The 21,082-nt window shown below is 51.1% G+C and overlaps 1 protein-coding gene across 1 annotated transcript; it reads left to right on the top strand.

The window, feature by feature from the left end:
* Positions 1-5,948: 5,948 nt before the first annotated feature.
* Positions 5,949-21,082, top strand: PITX3 (paired like homeodomain 3). The gene is made up of 4 exons (XM_026068731.1): positions 5,949-6,014; positions 13,123-13,263; positions 19,040-19,245; positions 20,519-21,082. The coding sequence occupies exons 2-4, from the start codon at positions 13,155-13,157 to the stop codon at positions 21,080-21,082; spliced, it is 879 nt and encodes a 292-aa protein (XP_025924516.1). The 5' UTR covers positions 5,949-6,014; positions 13,123-13,154.

Genomic DNA, 21,082 nt, shown 5'->3' with positions numbered 1-21,082 from the left:
GGCCGCGCCAGGCTCGCAGACGCGCCGGCGGGGTCGGTGCTGCCCCCCGACGGGCCTGGGCAGCCCGCTGCAGGCCCCCCAGCTGGAGGCGCCGGGCCTTTCCCACCGTCCCGATGCGTCTGGGGAGCTCGCGGCGCTCGGCTCCGCGGGCGGGCGCGGAGGGACGAGCTGCGGCAGGACGCCGGAGCCCGGCCAGGGTGTTAGCCCCCGACCACCGCAGCTCGGCGATGCTTCAAGCTGGCCGTGCGGGAACCAAAACCTGTCCCTCGCCCCCCTCCCCTTTCCCTCGGCTCCCTGCGGGGCTGCTTCCCGGGAGAAGTGCCCGGGATCCACACACTTTCTAAGCTGAGACTGGTACTGAAGGCCAAGTGCAGCGGCTCGGTGGGAACCGGGCTTCCTCCAGGCAGGCGTGTGGGTCCGCACCTGGCCCAGGTCCTGGAGGATGCTAGGGATGAGATGGCTTCATCCCCGCTGTGATTTAGGGAGATGCTAAAAGGGACAGTTTGGGAAGGGACCTTTCAGGAGCACAGGTGGTGCTCCTGTCCCACCTCCGGAAAGAACAGAAAGGACCATCTCTGTGGCAATGGGATTCAGGTCTCCCAGATTTCCCCCATCCCCTCCCAGCCTCCTGGCCTGTCCACCAGGCAGAGGGATGGGTGTTCGTGCAGGCTCCAATGGTGCCGTGCTGTGAGGGACAAAGAGCTGCTTGCTGGCTCCTCGGGGACCAGCAGAGCATGGTAGCTGCCTTTGGTCTCCACGCATGTGTGCAGAAACAGAGGAGGGTTTGATTTTCGTTAGCAAATGGTCACACCATGCCTGGTACTCCTTACAGGGAGGTATCTTCCCCAACACATCCTGGAGCGGCATCTGGGAAAGGGCAGTTTTTTTCCCACTGTTCCTGGTGTTACTGGGTCTTCACTAGCAGCCTCAGACCTGCAGCCCAGGCTCCCCCCTTGAAAGCCCACCTATGTCCCTGTGACTGAGTTGTCTTCTGTCCAAAGCACTGATTTAAAAAACACTGTCTTGTGCTTTGGCAGAGAAATTGTTGCAAGTCTCAATATCCATTACATTTCTATAAGGGCTTAATTCAGGCAATTAATAGTTCTGAAAATTGTGACTAGATTGCAAGAGCATTGCTTAATGTACCTTGCAGGGAATCGTCAAAAAAGAGTGGCATCTTTTTTATCTGTCAGATGCTACCCAAAAGTGTGAGATTGAGAGGTGAGGCTGGCTTTGGAGACTGCCAAAAAGAAAAAACCAGAAACCTGATCTAGGAGACTGCTCCGAAAGGAAGATGAGATGAGCTGGGGACATGAGTTCTGTCTCGTGACCTGGCACATGTGCCCTGGCTCTTGGGGACAGGGGAGGTACCTGGGCTGGGAACGAAGCCTCAGGCGGGACAGACTGGTGCTTATTACCCTGCACGCCCTGGTTCGGGTAGGCAGCGGGATGAGAGCGCAGGGCCATGGAGGGGGAGTCAGAAACAGGAGGCTGTGGTATATCTGAGCAGGCTCAGTGATTATCTGGCTGTTTTAAAAAGGGAGGTTGCTATTTACTTAGGGTCTGGTTGCAGCGGGGGCAAAGCTGCCCCTCTTGCCGTGGGTTGCATCGGGCCATGCCAAGCCCGGGCCATCGCTTTTGGCCCGGGGACAGCGGGTTTCTGTGCGGCGCTGGGCTGCCCCTAGCTCGCGGTCCATGTCCAGCAACTGGCATCAAAGTTAGTGCTGAGGCTGTATGAAAAACAGTCTGTTGTCAACACATGGCTGAAATGGGCCGGGGTTTCAGACAGCTGGAGAAAGAGGATTTCTGAGGCCAGTGCGCTGCGCCGCGCTTCCCTTCCTCCCCTTTGTGCGCTGCTCCCCTCGCCAGCACCCCTGCCCTCCCTCCCGCCTCACCTCTGAATATTAATGCCGCTGGCAGATTGGATAATAATGTGACTGGGAATTGAATGAAGCTGGTTATTAGCTCTTGGCTTCCTTGGGGCATTTAAGGGAGTCCACGGGCTGTTCCTGGAGGCTCGACAGCATAAAGGTGCAGGGACGGACTGAGCACACAGGGGGTCTCGTCTGCGGGAAAGGCGCCGCTCAAAACCTGCGTCTGCCTTTGACCCGGGAGGGAGACGGATACTGCAGCCTGCCCAGGGCTGCAAATTCCTGTTAGACTGTTAGGGACGGATCTGCTGTTTTTCAGCGTGCACAACAATTAAATATTAGAAGTTGTTTTCTGGAAGGAAATAGGAGATCTAGCTGGACAGAAGCTGAGAACTGTTTCCATTATTATCAGGCTTTAAAAAAGAGGTACAGAGTAGCATGTGACTGATGGAAGTCCCCCTCTTCTCTCCCACACCAGTTTCAGAGTATCACCCAGCAGTTTTGCGTGAAGAGGGCCAGTCCTCCACACACTGACTAGGAAATTTCCTCCTGATTTGAAGTGTAGAAGTTCAAGCTCAAAATGCTCATTATGGAAGAATTGTGCCTTATTATGTCTCTCCTGATGAGCTACCTAGCCTTTGCATAGGTAGATCTCTGAATACTCTAGCATGAAGGAAATATCTCTGTCTTGTAGAGGGGGGAACTGAATTCTGGCAGAATTAACTGATCTACCCAGCTTGCTCCAACAGACCAGCAGCAGAGTCAGAATTACAGTCTCTATCACTTGATCCTCAATCCAGTGCTCTCTGTCAGCTATCTCCCAAACCACTGCTCCACCAGAAATTAAACCCTTTTATACCCTTTTAACTACTGCAAAAATAAAAAAAAAAAGAGAGAGAGAAAGCAAAACTGAATTTGCAGAAGCTGCTATTAATCTTGTGCATCTGATTTCTGAACTGTTCAAAGTGTTCAGAAATGTAAAAATGGCTCTGGAGCACCTCCTGATCTCAGCTGTAGCTGAACCTGGTAACTGGGTCCTGCAAGTATCAAATTAGCCCTTCAAAATCAGTGTCAGAGCTACTCTGAATGAGACACCTGTTTATAAACCTCTATTTTCTTATCAAAAAAGTTTCACAATTGCCAAAACCTGAGACCCTAAGAAACATTTATATCTCCTAGATATGGCATATGCTCTGCCCTTTTTCACATAGCCCTGATGTTGCACACCACTTTTATTAAATAAACGTACTTTTTTGCTACTTGCAGAGCATCAGTGGTATGGCACAGGCTGGAGGGCTCAGCTCCTGCAGAGCTGCCTGCAGAAATTTAAGTGCAACGATGAAATAAAACAAATCACCGAAGAGTTCACCGTTACTTTGTCCTTTCTTTCTCCTCTTCGTTCCTTCCTTCCCCAATCTCATTTCAAGCAGAAGTGGCCTCACCCTTATCTCCTTTTCTGCCTCTTCTACTGGCGCTATTTATGCAAGTCTAATTTTTAAGAAATGTTTATAATAAATGTCCAGAGAGAAGCAAGAGGATTTAACTATAAATCAAGATGACCTGTCTGTTTGTGGACATTTTTATTTACTCATCTTTCAGAAAAACAAATAAACAGAGAATCCCTCCCAAATAAACCAGCTCCCCACTTAGGTTTGAACACACTTTAAAAGAAATTTCTTTTGTTTTAGCCATTTTTATTTCCTGTTTGTTTCTGAGCTTAGACTTGACAATGAAAACCACATGAAATTCCCTTTTTGTTCCATCAGTTCTATTTTTGGTGCCACAATATTCAAACTTCCAGTTCTACAAGACATTTTTTGTGTGTGCATTTATGACAATTTTTTTTAATAAATTCATGGAAGCTTTCCTCAGAAAATATAAGACTTTCTGGAGGACTGAGTATACCAGGATGCCTAAAGCTGTAAATCCTAAATGTAAGCTAAATTCACAGGGCTGTAACAGCCAGTCTGGGTGCAGAATCCGTACCTAACTAGGGAGAAACTCTGCGGGCAAAGTGAAGAATGATATGTGCTTTTGTGCTCAGTTGAAAGGGTTTTGCAGCTTAATTTTTGTCAGCAGGTTTTAATAATGGTGTTAAAAAACCACCCCTTCCAGTGCCTGAGCTCGGCTGCGCCGTTAGCACCGGGACACACGGGGACCGTGCACCCGGGGGAGGGAGGTTTGGGGTCTGTCCCCCGCGCCCTGGGTTGCCTGTTTTGCTTGACTGCAGGCTGTTGCTCAGATCTGGGGCTGGACGAGGCTGAGGTCTTTGTCAGCGTACAGCGCTCAGCCCCACAGCGGGCGGACTCACCGACGAGTTTACCCGAGGTGGCGTGACCGAGGCTGCAGTATTTTGAGACAGCTCACTTCCCTCTTCCCCGTCCCTTTTCTCTCTGAACCGCTTTGATGGGGTTGCCCGAGGGACGGACTGAATGAGTAATTACGGATCTGCAGTTTTCTTCCTTGCCCACCCGAAATGCCTACCTCCCGGGGCTGCGTCCGGCACGCAGCGCTTAGCGGAGGGAAGAAGGAAGGATAAAAAAAAAGAAACAGAACGTGTAGAGAGTCCTTCAGCAGCACAGTGCATTTCAGTGTCCCGAAAGGCGAAACCTCTGTCCCCAAAACTGCTTCTGCCCCCAGATTTGCAGACCCAGCGCAGTGCGCCGGGGCTCAGAGAGGGCCGCCCGGGCGAGAGGCTGCAGGCGGCGGTGCGCGGCGCGGCGCGGCGGTGCGGGGCGGTGCGGGGCGCCGCGCCGGCAGCTCTCCGGCCACCAGCCGTTCCTCTCGTCGCCTTGCGACAGGCACAATTTAACCGTTCCCTTTGGGCGAGCGGCGCGAAAACGGGCCCGTCCGTGGGCCCCATCCCGCCAGCCCGCTGAGCGCGGGCCGCTTGCAAAACGCAGCGGGAGGGTGGTCAGCGAGGAACCGCAGGGCTGGACCCGATGGTGTTTGTAGTGGGGAGGGCTAATCGCCTCCCTCGGCCCCCTTCAAACAGCGTCTGGGTAAACAGACTGACCTTCAGGGCATGTCGCAAGGTCCATAAAGGAGGAGTGGGGGAAGCGAGCTCCAGCGTCCGTCCCGGGGACGCCTCCCCCCCAGCCCTGCAAACGGAGGGGCTGTCTGCTGGCGAGTGTTCGCTCCCCTCTCCTCCTGGATACTGCGGGCTGAGATCATCTGCTTGTTTTATTCACGGCGGTCTGCGTCCTGCAAGGGTTTTCCTGCCAGAGAGCTTTAAAAAAAATTAAATATAAATTGCTTGGGCGAAAAAAAAAAAATCCATCAGGAAATCTTACAGCCAGGCGCAAGAGACATCAGATGCCTCCGGCACTGTGGGTTTGCACTTTGAGACAACACATCCCTCAGAGCGAGCCGGCCACTTCTGGGCTCTCGGTGCCTTAACCAGCAGAGCCGCTCTGGGCCATCGTGGCTCATCAGGCTGCTGTGGCACCATTACCAGTTTCTCCCTTTCCCTTTGCAGCCCCACAACCCGCTTGGCTCCACGGGGCTGTTTTAAAACAACCACCCAGCACCACCCCCAAAAAAAGATTCCTTTGCGCTGTTGCTTTTGCCAAGTTTTGTCACAGAGCAAATGTTTGCGATCAAGTCAAATTCTCCAGAGAGGCTTTGCAACAGAAACGCTGACGGGTGGCCAACACGGGCAGCTTTGCCCCAAGGTCGGAGATACGTTGAGGGTGTTGACGCGCCGCCTGCATGGCACAGCGCGCCTGACCTTCAACCCGACGCATCACCCGCTTGATTAGGGGCTTTCTTGGGCTTGTTTACTAATTGTGACAATCATTTACATCTCCAGTAATGTCTGAGTCATCTGCTGCCCTCCATCTGCATACAAAACTCGCGGCCGGCAGCTGGAGTTGTGTAGCTCCCGTGCTTGATCTCACAATCTCAGCTGCCCTAAAATGGGCCAACTTTATAGCCGCAGCGATACAGAGGAGAGACACAGAAATACCACCGGGAACGCAGCCCCTGCGGGAACAGCTTCCTCACGCTGCTGGAATAGTTGGACAAAGTCACACCGGCACCCCAATAAATAGAGCAAAGCGCTCAGACCTGCTGATGCCAGGCCTAGCTGCCCGTGCGCAAGTGGACGGCGCTGCTGGGCGAGTAGTGCACGCTTTGGGCCAGGTGCGGGTGTCCAGCTGTCCCTTTGAGATCGCTCTGTCCGGGCTGCCGGGCAGGCAGGGGCAGGCAGGATCAGTGGAGTCGGTAGGGATGGGTCGGGTGAGCCTGCTCTCGCCTTGGTGGGTCTTTTGTTTCAGTTAGGGGATTCGCCCAGGCAGAATTTCTAACTGAAATCGGTCTCTTTTCTCCCTTATTAAAAGCAAAGCAATTAATTCCTCCAGAGGACCAGTCCTCCATTAACCCTCTGCACCCATAATCACAAACTAGGTTTATACTCACAGCACTTCTGCACGATACTGTTTAACCACACTGGCAACTTTATGCAATTGCATTTTTTTTCTGGCCCAAACTGAGCCTTTGCTGGTTTATTTTGTTCCAGATGCCTAGCAAACAAAATAAGCCATAACAAAGCACAGCTTTATTAATATAGCTGCGTAGTCTGTCAGAAAGAAAATCACAATCCTGGCTGACGTAGTCAAGGTGCTGCAAGCCCAGCTGAGGCAGAGTGTTCAAGGACTACAGGAAACGCAGCCGGACACAGCGTGATCTACGGTGCAAGTTTTACAAAGTATGAACGTTTAGTTTAGCAAAAAACAACTTTGCGGAAAGTCTGACAAGACTTTCCCGCTATGTTATGATTAGCTCTTCATTTCCAAATTCTGGGCGCTGCTTCAGAAAATACCCAGGTAGGCTAACAGCAGCGTCGGGGGCCAAAGACGCGCAGTGTCACACAAGTGGCTCGCGCTGGAATCAGCCAAGCGACAGCGCCGTGCCCTGCCGCTGCAGGCGCCCGGCCCCCTCCGCCCCTGCCAGTTAGGTCAGCGGAGCCGCCACCGTGGGGCCTGGGGGCCGCAGACGCACCCGTCTCGGTGGAAACGCCGGGGAGGCCCATCCATTACGTGGGGTCACGGTTACATCACGGCTCTGCCCCGGAGCTGGGGCACAACGCAGGACATCGAATAAGCAAACAGGACACATGCCACTGCCTGCTTTTCTGCTGCAGCCGTGGGGACGGAGCTGTCAATCCTTGGGATGTTTCCACTGCGATAATCCTCTGTAATACTAACGATCTATTGACCCTCTGCTGCCCGGAGCAGACGTTTCAGCCGCCATCCCCTCCACAACCCCGGGCGTGTGTCGAAGCACGGGAAGCGGGAGGCTTGCTCCCACCTTGCCGCTGCCCGCGGCCCCTCGAGCAGGCGTTAGGCTGTGTCCCGCGAGGCTGCGCATTTCCCTAGCACCTCTTGTCAGAGGATCTGGAAGCACTTAAAGGAATTTTGCTTCATTGCCTCCACTGGCTCACGCGGGCTTGTTAGCATCATTTCTGAGATGAAGAATGGACTCCCAGAGCAGCCGAGTGATTCTACCTACATCGCAAGCCAAGTCAGCGCCGGCGCCTTATCTCCCCATCCCCTCCCACCCCAGCCGCCTTATCGGGAAGTTCTCCATGGAACATGTACGGGAGCAAACAGCGACGGGAAACCCTCGCCAGCAAGCCGGCCCGCGCCTGCAGCTCCCAGGGCGGGAAGCGCTGCAGCCAGGGCCCGGGCCACCGTGGTTAACGTGGCACCGAGTGCTGCCCACGGTGCTCGCGGACCTGCTCTGCGTGCGGAGAGGTGCCCGGCCAGCCCGGCAATGGGGCAGCCTGAAACAACTTGCTCTGACAGCGATAAAACACCGAGCGCCCTCAGGGAACTTGGGCGATTCCTACTGACAGCAGGAAAAAAAGCTCCAGGCTTCAAAGCAGCGCCCCGCGCCACAAAAACACCCGGTGCCAGAGCTCGGAGTTAGTGCCGAGCTGCGAGGACTAAATCGAGAAATAAAGTTTATAATAAGCTGTGACTCAGCCCTTGCTGGAGGCTGATGATCCATTTCTGAGAGTGCGCCTGGAAGTGCTGCTCAGCCAGCCTAGGGCTGTGCACGGCCTGCAGTTTTGGAGGCAGGCAGATCACTCGCATGTCCCGTAATGGATCTGTGCTCCGGGTGACTGGTTTGCTGCTGCTGTTTATCTTCCAGTGATTAATGGTCTCTCTTGGTTCCTGTTGCAATTCCATTAAGATTAGAGACTTAAAGTTACACTGAGAGGTTTTGCCGTAGATGACCCTGGTCTCCCCCAGACTTATTTCTGTAGTCTTGAGGAAATGAAGATTAACTCTGGTCGTGTGTCCCACCCTTTTTGCTTTCTAGCTGCAGGGAAAGTGCCCCTAGCAGGCAGCACACGTCTCGGCCAGCGAGGAAAGCCTGGCTCTTGTGTTACGTGATTCATGTGCCACGCGCCCCATGGCGCTCAAAACCCCAGCCCACAGATGCTCAAACGCACTGTCCCCACGGACAAACACACGCGTGGATCGGGAGCACTAAATTCTCGTCCAGGAGGAGACTGGCACCATCTCAGCCTGGCCCTTCTTCAACGTGGGGCAGAGGGAAAGGTGGGGGCTGTTCCACCTTAGCTCAGTCCCTCTTGGAGACCAAAGTACAGACAGACAGATCTTCCTGAAAATGTACAATTAACTGAACTCCCAAATGTTTATCTCTGCTAAAGGCAAGCCAGCCCACAGGAGAGAGGTGAGTATGAGAGAGTGTGGAGGCTTCTAAGATAGAAGAAAAACAACTGGTTAAACTCCATCAGGAAACTAGTTACTCCCAGCAGTTTGATTTTTTGGATTGAGGGAGTAGGAAGAGACAGCTCTGACCCTAAGAAATCTAATGTAACATCATACCTTCACCCCAGAGCGGGGCAGGGGGGAAAGAAAACCCTCCCAAACCGATTGTAGAGCACCTTTCAGCTTGAAGGATAAGCCTAGACCACTGTTGCTTTCCCAAAACGAAGCCTGCAGGGACCGCCACGCTGGCCAGAGGCACCCGAGGAGGCTCTCAGCTCTGCATCCCACGCTGGTCTCCTGGAGGAAGCCCACGGGCTGGGCTTTCCTCACATCCCCGGGTCACCACTGCCAAGGGATCCCAGACCTCAGGTCCCTGCTGAAGCACCCCTGTATGCCCATGGGAAGCCAGATAACATCAAGCAACTAAGTAGGCAGCCTCTTGCCTGCAGATAAACCTGTCAAAGAGGAGCTGTAGGTGTGCTTGGCAGCCCGCACTGGGAATTCAGCAACACGCACTTGTCAATCTCAAGGCAGCTCTCAGTGGACAATATCTACATTACAAAAGCCACCACTATAATTAGCCTTACTTGGCTTGCATTCAGCTTTTATGTTTCCCTTCCACCCCTCCAAAAAAAACAAGCAAAGGAATTTTTGCTCCTGGGTGATGGAGTAGAGCGTTACTGAGAATCAGGAGAGAAGTCATGGGGACTCGCCCTCGTTGGTTTGTTTGTTTGTTTTTTAAATAAGCAAGGTCATTCTCCTCCCTTGTCCTGGAGACTAGGACTCATGCAGAAGAAGTGCCCTTTTCCCCCTGCCCCTGGTCACCCTGGCTTGCACAGTCTGGCACTGATGCAAGAATACAAACGGGTTGAATTTGAAAGGAGAAGAAAACTAGAGCCAGAGCACCTCTCTTCCCAGCTGCCCATCACAGCACCCGTATGGGGAAAACTGGACAACTTCCACACTGCTGCTCCCTGTCCTGCTGGTGGGTCCCCACAGAGACAGTCGCCGGCACTGCCAGAAAGGAGCCTGGGAGAGGGTGCATGTGGGTAGTGGCTCAAAGAAGAGGCCTATTTGTTACAGATTTGAGAATCTTTATCTTGGGAGCAGTTATGTATGTAGACAGAAGGAGTTACACATGCCAGAGCAGGTTAGGAACCAGGGTTAATTTAAAAAAAAATTGAAAGCTCTGAACAAGCCTGGCTCCCTGTTGCTAGTACAGAAGCTGTCCCTAAAGAAACCTTTCTTTTACATTAAAAGAAGGTCAGCATGAAGGAGATGGTAAATTTGATGTTATCTAGAGACATTTCAGAGGTGCCAATTTCAATAACTCCCCAAGAACAGACAAACAACTTGGTAGAAATGCTGTGAAGATTTAGTGTTGACTTTCTTAACATCTCTGCCTACAGTGAGATCTATCCAATGTGGAAGAAAGCTCCTGTAATTAAATCCAAAAGGGCTGAATAATCTGGAATAATACCTACAGCCTTTTGTGTCAGTGGCATGGGGGTGTCTTTGGGCAAATACACTGGGACAAAGCTCATTGCAGACTTTTCCTGCAGACCTTCATAATGGTGCTGAGTGGATCCCCTTCTCCCTTTTGTTTTACTCATCTGTGATCTACTTGTCACCAAAATCGGGCCTTTGGTAACATACTCACAGTGACCTGAAAAGGCCTTGCTTGACGCCACCATATAGAACATGTGTAATACGTATATAATTACATATATACATATATAATATCCTCTCTGAAATCCTTCTAGTTTTAAATTTAGTTCAAAAAGCAAATTTCTTCTGAATCATAAGTCCTAGTTTCAATCTGAATATGGGCCACACTTTAAAACCACTTTTAATCTAGGTCCCCACTGCATCTCTGGGGCAGGCTAAGCACACAATGTGGTGCCTACCGACACGGATCAACCTGCTAACTCATGCAGTTCAGGATGGGGCATGCATTTTAAATATCAGGACCAGATTCCCCTGAGTTGTGTACCTTAAGTTGTCATTTTCTCCTATAAAACCAGTTGTAAAATACTCCCCTTCTGGTTTTCACATCTCCACCTAGTTTGCACAGGTGAAAATGATGCAAGAGGTGCAAAAGAGCCTCAGAGCAAACAGGACCCGGCACAGGAGGACACTGTCCTTCAGTTACAGCAAGGCAGGAGTCTGAATTCCTCCTTAAATCTGGTCCAGTACAGAGTCAAGCCCTAGAAGAGAGGAAATTGTGCTTGACAGATGCAATCATATGCAAATGGCTGTAGAAGAGGGGAAATTATCATCTACAAACATTGGGCAGAAATTCCATCTGCCGCCGCCTCAAGAAGGGCTCTTAATAAATTCTGAGACAGCAAAGTGACACACATCTTAATCAAGACTTAATCCATGGAATTAATTCACTGCGCGTTTCTGCATAATTCCGAGAGTAATGCTAAAAGCCATGGCAATATCAGCAGCAGATGGACTCCCCCTACTCCATGCAAAGGTATTAAAGAAAACACAGCCCCTGTCACATCACTTCGTGTACATACACATGGCAAAAAGCAACAGGGCTGTGCCCTGCTGCTGCCAGGAGCTTACGCAGTCTGCAGACATCAAAGGTCAGGCTTGCAATGAGGTGGAAATGGAAACCAGCCTCACAGCAAATATGGAGCCCCTGCCACTTCTCTCCAACAGGAGATGAAAAGCCTGAAGAGAGGCAAAGGTCTGGGAAACTGGAACCAGGTCCACTCTTTAGACACTGCTTTTCGGAGAGAGCTGACCGAGACCAGTGTCGGGACAGATTTGTTGGTGCTGGGGAAGGGCAGGGGATGGAGGTCAGGTGAAGGGGAGGTTGAAGGAGTACTAGAAAGTGAGAAAAAACTGCTGGGGGGGGGGGTGAGCAAGATCTGCTGCAGAAACCAGGGAAGGATAATCATTAGAAATGGATTCCTGCCCTCTCACCATGGCCTTGAAAGCACTTTGTGGGTATGGGGTCAGTTTTGCTAAGGTCCTCGGCAGCAGTCCTCCTTGAGTTGACAGGAGATTTTAGACAGCTCTGAAAATACATTCTTAGTCACTGTCATCCATCTCCAAAGGAGGTACATCAGCTATGTTATTAATCTCCTGTTTACATGTTTAACACTAGCGCAGTCCAGAAAAAATACTTCCTTCAGAAGGCTCAGTCCCTGACACACATGCATTTGAGGGGGCCATGCAACCTTTTAAAAATGAGAACTCAATCTTCACAAGTGACCTCAACCTGTAATTTGCAAATCCCAAATACCTGGTCCAAGCAGCCCTAGGCCTGGAGGCCCGAAATCCACTCAACACGTTGCATCCGCTGCTACTACATTTTAGAGTGACAGGTTCCCTAGCTGGGAAAGGCGAGATGTTAGCTTGGGTGACAGGAGACTGAGAAACTGCTATGCCCAACTGATCCTCCCCAAACCGGCCAACTTTCAGAAACCATTAAACCCACGCCTCCATACATGACAGTACATCGTACTGCACGCAGTTGGCTCACGAGCTGACACCGAGGGGAAACACAGGGCCAGTTCACCTCTCCAAGGGGACGTGGGGGCTGGTAACACCTCCTGCCTCACACCTGCCTCTCTGAACTTCCAGCATGGCTCTGAATAGAGCAGTTCTAAGCTGAGCTCTTCCCAAGAATATAGTCACAAACAGAGAGTACGGGTGCCCCCAAGTAACAACATGGCAAGAATAATTTATCCTGAGATAGAGAGATATGGAGAAAGGTGGTAGAGGACTCCCAAGGGTGCCTGCAGATCCAGGGAACAGCACCACCAGCTCTCCCAACTCGAATGTTTTCAGTGAGGAGCTGCTGCTTCAGCCAAGTTTACTTGTCCCTAGACACCCAAGGGTGTGTAATGCGATTCCTGTGTTAATTCAGGCTCGGATGGTCCTTGTGCCTGAAGGGAATGGTGTTCACTTGCACGGATCCAGGTCTCCACTCATGGCACCATCTGTACATGCAGGCATACCTCCCTGTTACTGCCAGGGACAGGAGTGGTTTTCTTTCAGGTGTCTGTGTTTGCAGTCTCTGGACTGCCTGTGTGTGTTAAGCATTAGCCGTACTTGACCAGCTTGTTGAGAAGTGGAGGAGAAAGGAGAGGGAAGGTGCAGCAGGGAAGATGGGGAGAGCGGGATGTCTGGAGAAGGTGCTAACAGCACTTGGCTGGCCCAGAACTACTTCCTCAGATCTCTGTTACACAGCATGCTCACAGTGTTGCTATTTCAGTCTGAATGTCACCTATAAATTGGAGGCTCTTTCTCTGAAGGCTGCAAATAGAAGTGCCACTAGATGATATTTGATTTATAGGGAGGCTAAGCAGAAAGCCTGGCATGTCCATTTTCCAGCCAGGAAACTCAGAGGGGTCCAAGGATCACACGGGGAGCCTTTGCTTTTCCTAGACCTTTCCTCAAGGGTTGGCAAGTCCCTCCCAGAAGGGGTGGGAAGAGGTCACCAACGCAGATTCATCTCCCTAATCACCCTGTGGTTGCTTTTTCAGATTCTACCTCCTCCGCCACCCATTCCTGCCTCATGGATTTCAACCTGCTGGCAGACTCGGAGGCTCGCAGCCCGGCCTTGTCTCTCTCCGACTCTGGGACCCCCCAACACGAGCACAGCTGCAAAGGGCAGGACCACAGTGGTGAGTGCCAGGTCACAGAGACCCTCTCCTTCCCCCGCTGGGGAGGCTGGGGCTGGCTCCGTGCAAGCTGTGCGTACTGACCAGGCGTTCGGTTTGGATGCAGTTGCTGTGTTGCAGAAGGGGTAGTTTGCAAAGTTGGCAGGATCAGGACACCCGTTCAGAGAGACTCAAGGCCCTGGGTACCAACACAGAGAAGGCCTTTCGCTCACAGTGGAGCCTGGGTCCTTTGGTGCTCTATAGAAAATACTGTAAGGAAGAGTTCCTTGCTCCAAGTTTGGATTTTTCAATCCAAATTTAAGCTTTTTCCCCTACAAAGAAGAGGCTGCTCTTCCACACCTCCTCAAGCAACACAGCCTCCTGACACACGAGGGACCCCAGCCTGCCCTCGCAGGTGGACCCAAGTAGCTGGTGGCTCGTGGGAGCTGGCCACGATGCTCCCAGTGGCACGCTGAGCTTCAGCAGGCACATGAGCCAGCGTGGCTCACCACAGTGGGCACAGCTTGTTCCAGTAACAAAACATGTCCAGAGGCAAGAGCTGTACCTGTCCTGTCCCCTTGCTCCTCTCTGGTAGAGGGACAGGAGAAGAACAAGCAGCAACAGAGGTGGCCCAGCTGTGGCTGCAGGAAGCCACCTGCGTGGGGTCCCAGCAAAGCCCCCATGGCCCTGCACTGGCTGCCGGGGCCAGGTTCCCTGCTGCCGCTCACGGAGGGCACAGCTACACCCCACAGCAAGTGGCAAAGCTAGGAGCCAGGTAAGTCCGGGTCACTGCCCAACCAAGATTTTATTTTATTCACCTAAACCGGGACTCCTGGAGCAGGAGAGCTCTCCTTGCAACACAAAAAATCCCAGCCAAGGCAGGGAAGGCTACATTTATTTATAAACCTTGCCCTCCACCCCACCCCTCCACCCCTTTTAAAACTCTGTTTAAACTGCTTAGGTTGAGTTTGCCTCTGGCTGAAATTTCCAGATTCAGTCAGGAAGAAGGTTGGAGAAGAAATATTATTTTGCCCCAGCTTTAACTGAAAAAGTCTGGTCGCTTGTGCCTCAGTGCAAGGCTTCGCAGCGGGCAGCAGGTTGCTCCTGTGCCAAGGAGGTACCTATGGCTGATCCTGCAAGACTAAACAAACCCCCAAACCTCCTTGTCAGGCTCTGAAGAAGAAACATCACCATTCACATCTGCTCAGAAATTAGCTACCAAATGATATGAGTTTCTCTAGCGTTTGCATCTGTTCTATGCCTGCTCTGTGCCCTCACTCTGGACGCAACAGGGCAATGCGAGCTCTTGTTTGCAAGCCACCCGCTAGTGCCAGCGCAAGCAAAGGCAAGCGGTGGGGACAGCCTGCTGCTCCCCGTGTAAAGCCTCCAGGCTCACCCACATGCAAAAGCTAATGAGCAAAATGATGCAGATTAAAATTCCCTGGAATAAGTACCCTAAAGGGGATAAACTGGGATAGCTACGGTCAGAGAATTCACCAGCTGAATTCCCCACTGCATGTGTACCTTAGTTGGGCAAATTCCCAAGCTTGGTGGCTCCTAGTCAGCTGTTTTGGATGCACGACATTCATCTCAATTCAAGTGGCCTTCCCTATCGAGCCCACCATGTCATTGCACAGAACTGCCAATTTAGGTGCTGACTTTTTTTCCATGCGGCCTGAACAGCTAATTCCAGCTATGACTACAGTAGTTTCATTGAGGGGGCGAACGTGCACGAGATATATTCCACAACCTATTTTAGGTTGACAATAAATGCTTGCTGCCTGGGTACGTCACTCCCCACTGTCTTAAATAGTCTAAGAATAAAATTGGCCTGGGAGGTGGCTGTTCGCCAGCGTTACCTGCACGCAAAGGCTGTCAGCTTGCGTATTGACATCCAGAGAGGCAGGCAGCATCCACACAAGCAGGGCACATGCCACCAATATCAGCAAGAGCAGAGAGCGCGCCACTGAGGGCTGCCTGGACAGGGCAGGGCTGCCTTTCTGGAACTTCTTGCCTTTCTCAGAAAAAGCGGCCCTACTTTTCCTTGGCTCCCCTTCCTTCATCTGCAGAAGGAGAGACCCTTCGGAATAGAGCATAAACCTTGCTTGTCTGGGCTCAGCTCGCAGAGATCCTTAGTGACCTCTGATTGCATTGGGCAGTTTGTAACACCCCCTTCTGTTAGCTCCATCAGGCAGCGCAGATCAGGAGGAGAGCTAGAGAAGAGGGCAGGAAGGGAGGAGATAAGGAACCGCCCTGCCTCACCTCCTATTCTGCTACTTGGCGTGAATTCAGGACAGCATACAACATCCTTCATTTCCACAGGGTCTCTTGTTCCCCCATGCCACCATGATTTTGTACCCGACTTAATGTCAAAGCTCTGCAACTTCATTCCTGCTTAGTGAATGTCTAAAAAAGAAGCAGAAATGAAGAAGATGTTCCCTGTAAGCAGCGTTCAGGAAGAGCCGAAGGTAGTAGGTGCAGAAACAGAGATGACAGTAAGAGTGTCAGTAAGGTGTGTAGTTACAGAAATTTTTCCAGAGTCAAAGTCAGGATTCCCAGATCTGCTTGGGCTTCATAAGATTTAGGGAAAAGTCCTACCCCAGAAGGTATGGAGAAGATGAATAGTGAAGCTAGATACTTGGTTAGTTCTTCCACCAAGATGTATTACCTTTACTCCATTCTCGTTCCCTGTTTGGTATAACTTCTTCCTGCACAAGGAAGGGCAGTTCTGAGCAGAAGCTCCCAACTAGGGCACAGTGCTTCAGTTCTGGCAGCAGCCCCTTTGGAAATCCACCTTTGTCTCCCATGTATACATCAGGGACTTAATTAACCCAGACTTAGCAGATGAAGGGACAACATTCAGTGTGTTTGTCCATCTGTACTGAATCATTCCTAATAACTAACTCAGATGTGGTGGCATCACTCCCTTTTAATCTGTTTTATATGGATAATCTGTGTTATATGGATAACGCAGGAATCTCCCTCTTTCACCACTGGCTTAGGGCATCGAGCTGTAGAAGTCAGATCTATCTCCATAGCAATAACCACCAGAAAAAAAAACAACAACACATTAAGACCATGCTTCCAAGAGTTCTGCTGAAATTGGGATCCCCATATGAGGATGCTCATGGTAGCAATGAGAGCACCATAAGACTGCAGCCAGTCTCAACTTGTCTACATCTTGGGTCCCGTGGCTTCTTTTGTTTTAAGTGCGCCCAAATTCTCATGCTATTACAAGACCAATGGAAAGACTAGCTCAGTCCTGGCGTTAGTAATGGGAGGTAGCGCCTTCCTGCTCACCACTGCCAGCTTGAGTCCTGCTGCTGTGAGCCAACACATGGTAGAGGCCTCTCCAGTGGTCTCAGAGTGGTTTGAATAGCCAGCTAGCTCTCTTTGCATTAGTTTTCCTGCTGTCTGCTGGTAGACAGCGTCAAATGTGCCACAGAAGCGGAGGCGGCTGGTGAGGAGCATATCGGATCTCCACTTTGCTTCTGCCTGTGCGGTGCGTACACTCAGAAACAAATTTCTTCAGACTTATGGCCAGGTTTACCTCCACGAAAAGCAGGTGTCTCTCCTGCAAATGTTCTCCATGACTCTGGCACGCTCCCATCAGGGGGAGGGCGGGTGCAGAGGAAAGGAGGGTTTTCCCAGGAGTGGCATGGGGAGGTTTCTGAATTAACTCGCTGCCACAGGAGTTGTGTAGTGGCTGGTAACAGCACCAGCTTCTTGGGACAGGAGCGTCTCCAAGGGCTTGGCTGCACGAGAAAACTCTCTGCTGTTGGGTGCAGCATTGCCCTGCAGCAGCGCCACTTCCCTGCCGGGCTCAGGTGCTTTTCAGACTCTGTTATGCCCTGTTTCCTCCAGCTGGCTTTTATAGGACTTACTATTTCCAAAGCACATCCATTTGTCTTGAAGAACCTCTTTTTTCACCCAGCCATGTTCCAGGTTCCTGTTTTTTTGTATCCCTGCTTTCTAAGGGGCTCTATAAGGTAGCTTCTGCATTAGGATTTTTCTGGACTTTGAAGTCTTTTAAAACCAGCTTCCACTTTACCAAAAACAAACAAACAACCCCCCCCCCCCCAAAAAAAAAAAACCACTTGCATCTGAATCTCAGCAGAGCAATTCTAGTTTTCCTAAAACTTCCTCCTCCCAAATGCACCAATTTGGCAATTGTTTGCAATAATGTCTACTTAGCTTAGTTGAATATTTCCCACTAGAGAAGAACACCTCCCCCCTGCATTGAAAAATTGATTTTCAGTTGAATCTATCTTACTATGCTGCTAGATCAATGGGAGGAGAAGTTGGACATCAGAATTGCTTTCTTTTCACTGGAATAGTTTTCTTCTGTGGTAACTTTTGTCTTGGCCCCAGCAGCAGATCTTTTAAACACAAGCTCTTGTTATCGTCCCTGTGCTCTGTTACTCTCAGTCCTCCATTCATTGCCTGAGTGACTACGTTGTGATGTTCTGTCTTGATGAAGGAAAAAAAAGTTTTATTCACACTCTGCCCCAGTTCAGAAGGTAATGGCACCCCAGGAGGGGCTGCAGCACGGAGAAGCACCCGACTTTGCTGACCTCCGCAGCGGCAGCGCTGCAGCAGGGGCAGCGCAGAGCTCGGCACAGGCAGATGCGTAGAGGCTTGGGCTTAATGACCAGCAGGGCATGCTGATGAGGTGATGTTTAACTTTTCAGTTAGATAGCAGTGCAAACACTGGAGAAAATTTCAAGGTGTTCACTGAAGGAGTAATGAAACAAAAGACATTTCCTCTAGGAGAGGAATCTCCAAATGAGGAGGAGGGCAGGGGTGAAAAGATAGAGAGATGCTGGAATACATTGTGGTTGTGGTAGATCTAGGAGAGGCCAAAACATCTTCCTTGCCCTACTTAAAAAAAAAAAAAAGTGCACCTAAGTAACAAGGTATGAGGGAGTGGGGGATGAGGCTAAAAATTCGTGCTTCTCCAGCTTGCATTTTAAGAGCTTCAACTTGCTACCATTGGCAATTTGACTTCCCACTTCACTTCTCTGCCCATTCAAACCCTTTGATCACAATCAGTTAAAACAAACAAACAAAAAACCCCACTATTTGAACTTTCTGTTGTGTCTTAAATGATAATTTCCTTTCAAGTTTTCTAAGAGGACCCTCAGACAGAAAGATATAAGCACAGTTGGAAATAGCCAGCCTAGGTAAGTTCTGCCATGATCACGCAAAGCCTTGGGATATTTTTCAAGGATGGGTTAAGTGATGCGAACTCCCACTTCACATCTGTGACCCACACTGACTACCTTCTCTGTCCTTTTCCCTCTTCCCCTTTCATCCTGATCTGGAGGCTTTTCTAGACAAAAATCCCTACCTAGCTAAGAGAGTTCAATTTAGAACTGATATCGAACAAATGGTGCAGGAAAACACAAAAATACCCAAAACAAAAGAAATAACCATCCCAATGGTTTAAACTGGGTTGATATCAACTGAATTCAGGAGCATTAGGGAGCAGCTTAACTGCAGTAAATGAAAATCAGAGTTTGTCCACTTGGACTTTCATATCTGTTACACGAGTCAAACCAGGGCAAGCTGCACTGTGTCGGGGGAAGCATGTTTTGATGCGAGGCAGATGCCCGCTCGCATGGCTAGCGAGGAAGGGGGACGGGAGCCTTCCCCCGGTCCAGCAGCACTGCCAGCGATCGCAGCAGGAGGAGGCCTTACAGAGCACACGCTGGTTACCCCAAGGACAGGTCCCACTGAATACATCCAAGCCCCAGAGCTAACCCAGGGGATTTCTCCTGTCTTTGTGTTCCTTGCGCAGACACAGAGAAGTCCCAGCAAAACCAGACGGACGACTCCAACGCCGAGGACGGCTCTCTTAAGAAGAAACAGCGGAGGCAGAGGACTCACTTCACCAGCCAGCAGCTCCAGGAGCTGGAAGCCACTTTCCAGAGAAACCGCTACCCAGACATGAGCACCAGGGAGGAGATAGCAGTCTGGACCAACCTGACGGAGGCGCGAGTCCGGGTAGGACTGCAGCCCTCTCACCTTCCCTGTCCTTTAACACAACCTGAGCTTGTGGAGTGGAAACTGGCTGTGATACAAACCTGCCCTGCTGTGCCCACATCCCCCAGCCTTAGCCTTGTTAGTGTGGGCACTCTTTGGGGTATCCTGAACCACAGTGCAGTCACAAGCCTCGCGTGGCAGGGCTCCAGCTGGAACGGGAGCTTCTTCGCTACTAGAAATACAAGCTAGCAGCACCATGAATAGCCTTCTAGCAGCTTCCATGCTCCAGGAAGTTGTATTATTCAAGCTCCTTTAACACTAACAGATTTTCCTGCTAGATGTCCCTCCCCCACCAAGCCGAGATGAAGTCAAACAAGAGAGTTGATTTTCTGCAGCTTGGCAGCTTTCAAATCACATCCCCCAAATGCCTTGCATGCGAGGCGCACAACCCCAATGCCTCCTCCTGGGCTGTGGTCACTTGGAAATACAGCAAGTATTTCTTTCCTTTTCCTCATGTAAAGGGCATTTGTTTATTAAGTGAGATAGGTCAGAAGGCAGGTCTTGGAGGTCTCAAAGGCTGTCTCTGTTAGCTCTGGCCTGTGCCGGGACACAGATACAGGTTTCCTGCCCTTCAGTAGCAACTGAGAAACAGGCTTCAGACATAAAAGCTCTTGGGGCTTTGGCTGCATCATTTAAAACATAATGCCCTCAGCGATCATCTCACCCCACTATCAGAAGGACACCCTCCCACAGAAGCGGCGGGGGAAGCAAACACAGGCCAGGTTCTTGGTCAGACCTCAGTCACTCCTTGGTCTCCTGCATCAGTTTATGCCAAATGGACCCACCGTAGCTACAGCTTGCATGAGTCAGAGCTACAGCAGAGACCAGAAAGGGCTCTGGAAGGAGGTTGCTGAATGTGCCACTTCCATAAGGCCAGTACCACTGGCCTCAGGCATCAACATCTATGCAGCAGATAGGACTGAGTGCCCGCAGTAAGTCATGAGCATTACCCATTAGATGGCCTCAAATACTGTAGGATTATTCTGTGTATTGTGAGTAGCAGTGCTTGGGTTTAGATCTAGGTGATGATTCTCCCCAGGAGATGACTCTGCAGCCCAGATGTGACACTGCCAGCCATTCCTGATGCTCACTCTCCCTATTGACCAGCTCCCTGGAAGCAGCTCCAGGCTCTTCACTGCTCTCTGCCTTGCTGGGCCAAGAGACTGAGGCAAAGCCTGCTCCAAGCGATAACCCAGAATGATTCCCTCCCTCCTCCCTTCTCTTTCACTTGCAGGTCTGGTTTAAAAATCGCAGAGCTAAGTGGAGGAAACGGGAGAGGAATCAGCAGGCCGAACTGTGCAAGAACAGCTTTGGAGCCCAGTTCAACGGACTGATGCAGCCTTACGATGACATGTATTCTAGCTATTCCTACAACAACTGGGCCACCAAGGGGCTCGCCACCAGCCCCCTCTCAGCCAAGAGCTTCCCCTTCTTCAACTCCATGAATGTCAGTCCTCTCTCCTCCCAGCCCATGTTCTCCCCACCCAGCTCCATCGCCTCCATGACCATGCCTTCTTCCATGGTCCCTTCAGCAGTGACCGGAGTACCAGGCTCCAGCCTCAACAACCTGGGAAACATCAACAACCTGAACAGCCCAAGCCTCAACTCTGCCGTTTCATCCAGTGCCTGTCCTTACGCCTCGACGGCCAGCCCCTACATGTACAGGGACACATGCAACTCCAGCCTGGCCAGCCTGAGGCTGAAGGCAAAGCAGCACGCTAACTTCACCTACCCGGCAGTGCAGACAGCAGCTTCCAACCTGAGCCCTTGCCAATATGCCGTGGACAGGCCTGTATGA

The sequence above is a fragment of the Apteryx rowi genome, unplaced genomic scaffold (genome assembly GCF_003343035.1).
Source record: "Apteryx rowi isolate R43461 unplaced genomic scaffold, aptRow1 scaffold_279, whole genome shotgun sequence".
NCBI lineage: Eukaryota > Metazoa > Chordata > Aves > Apterygiformes > Apterygidae > Apteryx > Apteryx rowi.
This window is presented reverse-complemented; position numbering and strand designations above follow the sequence as displayed.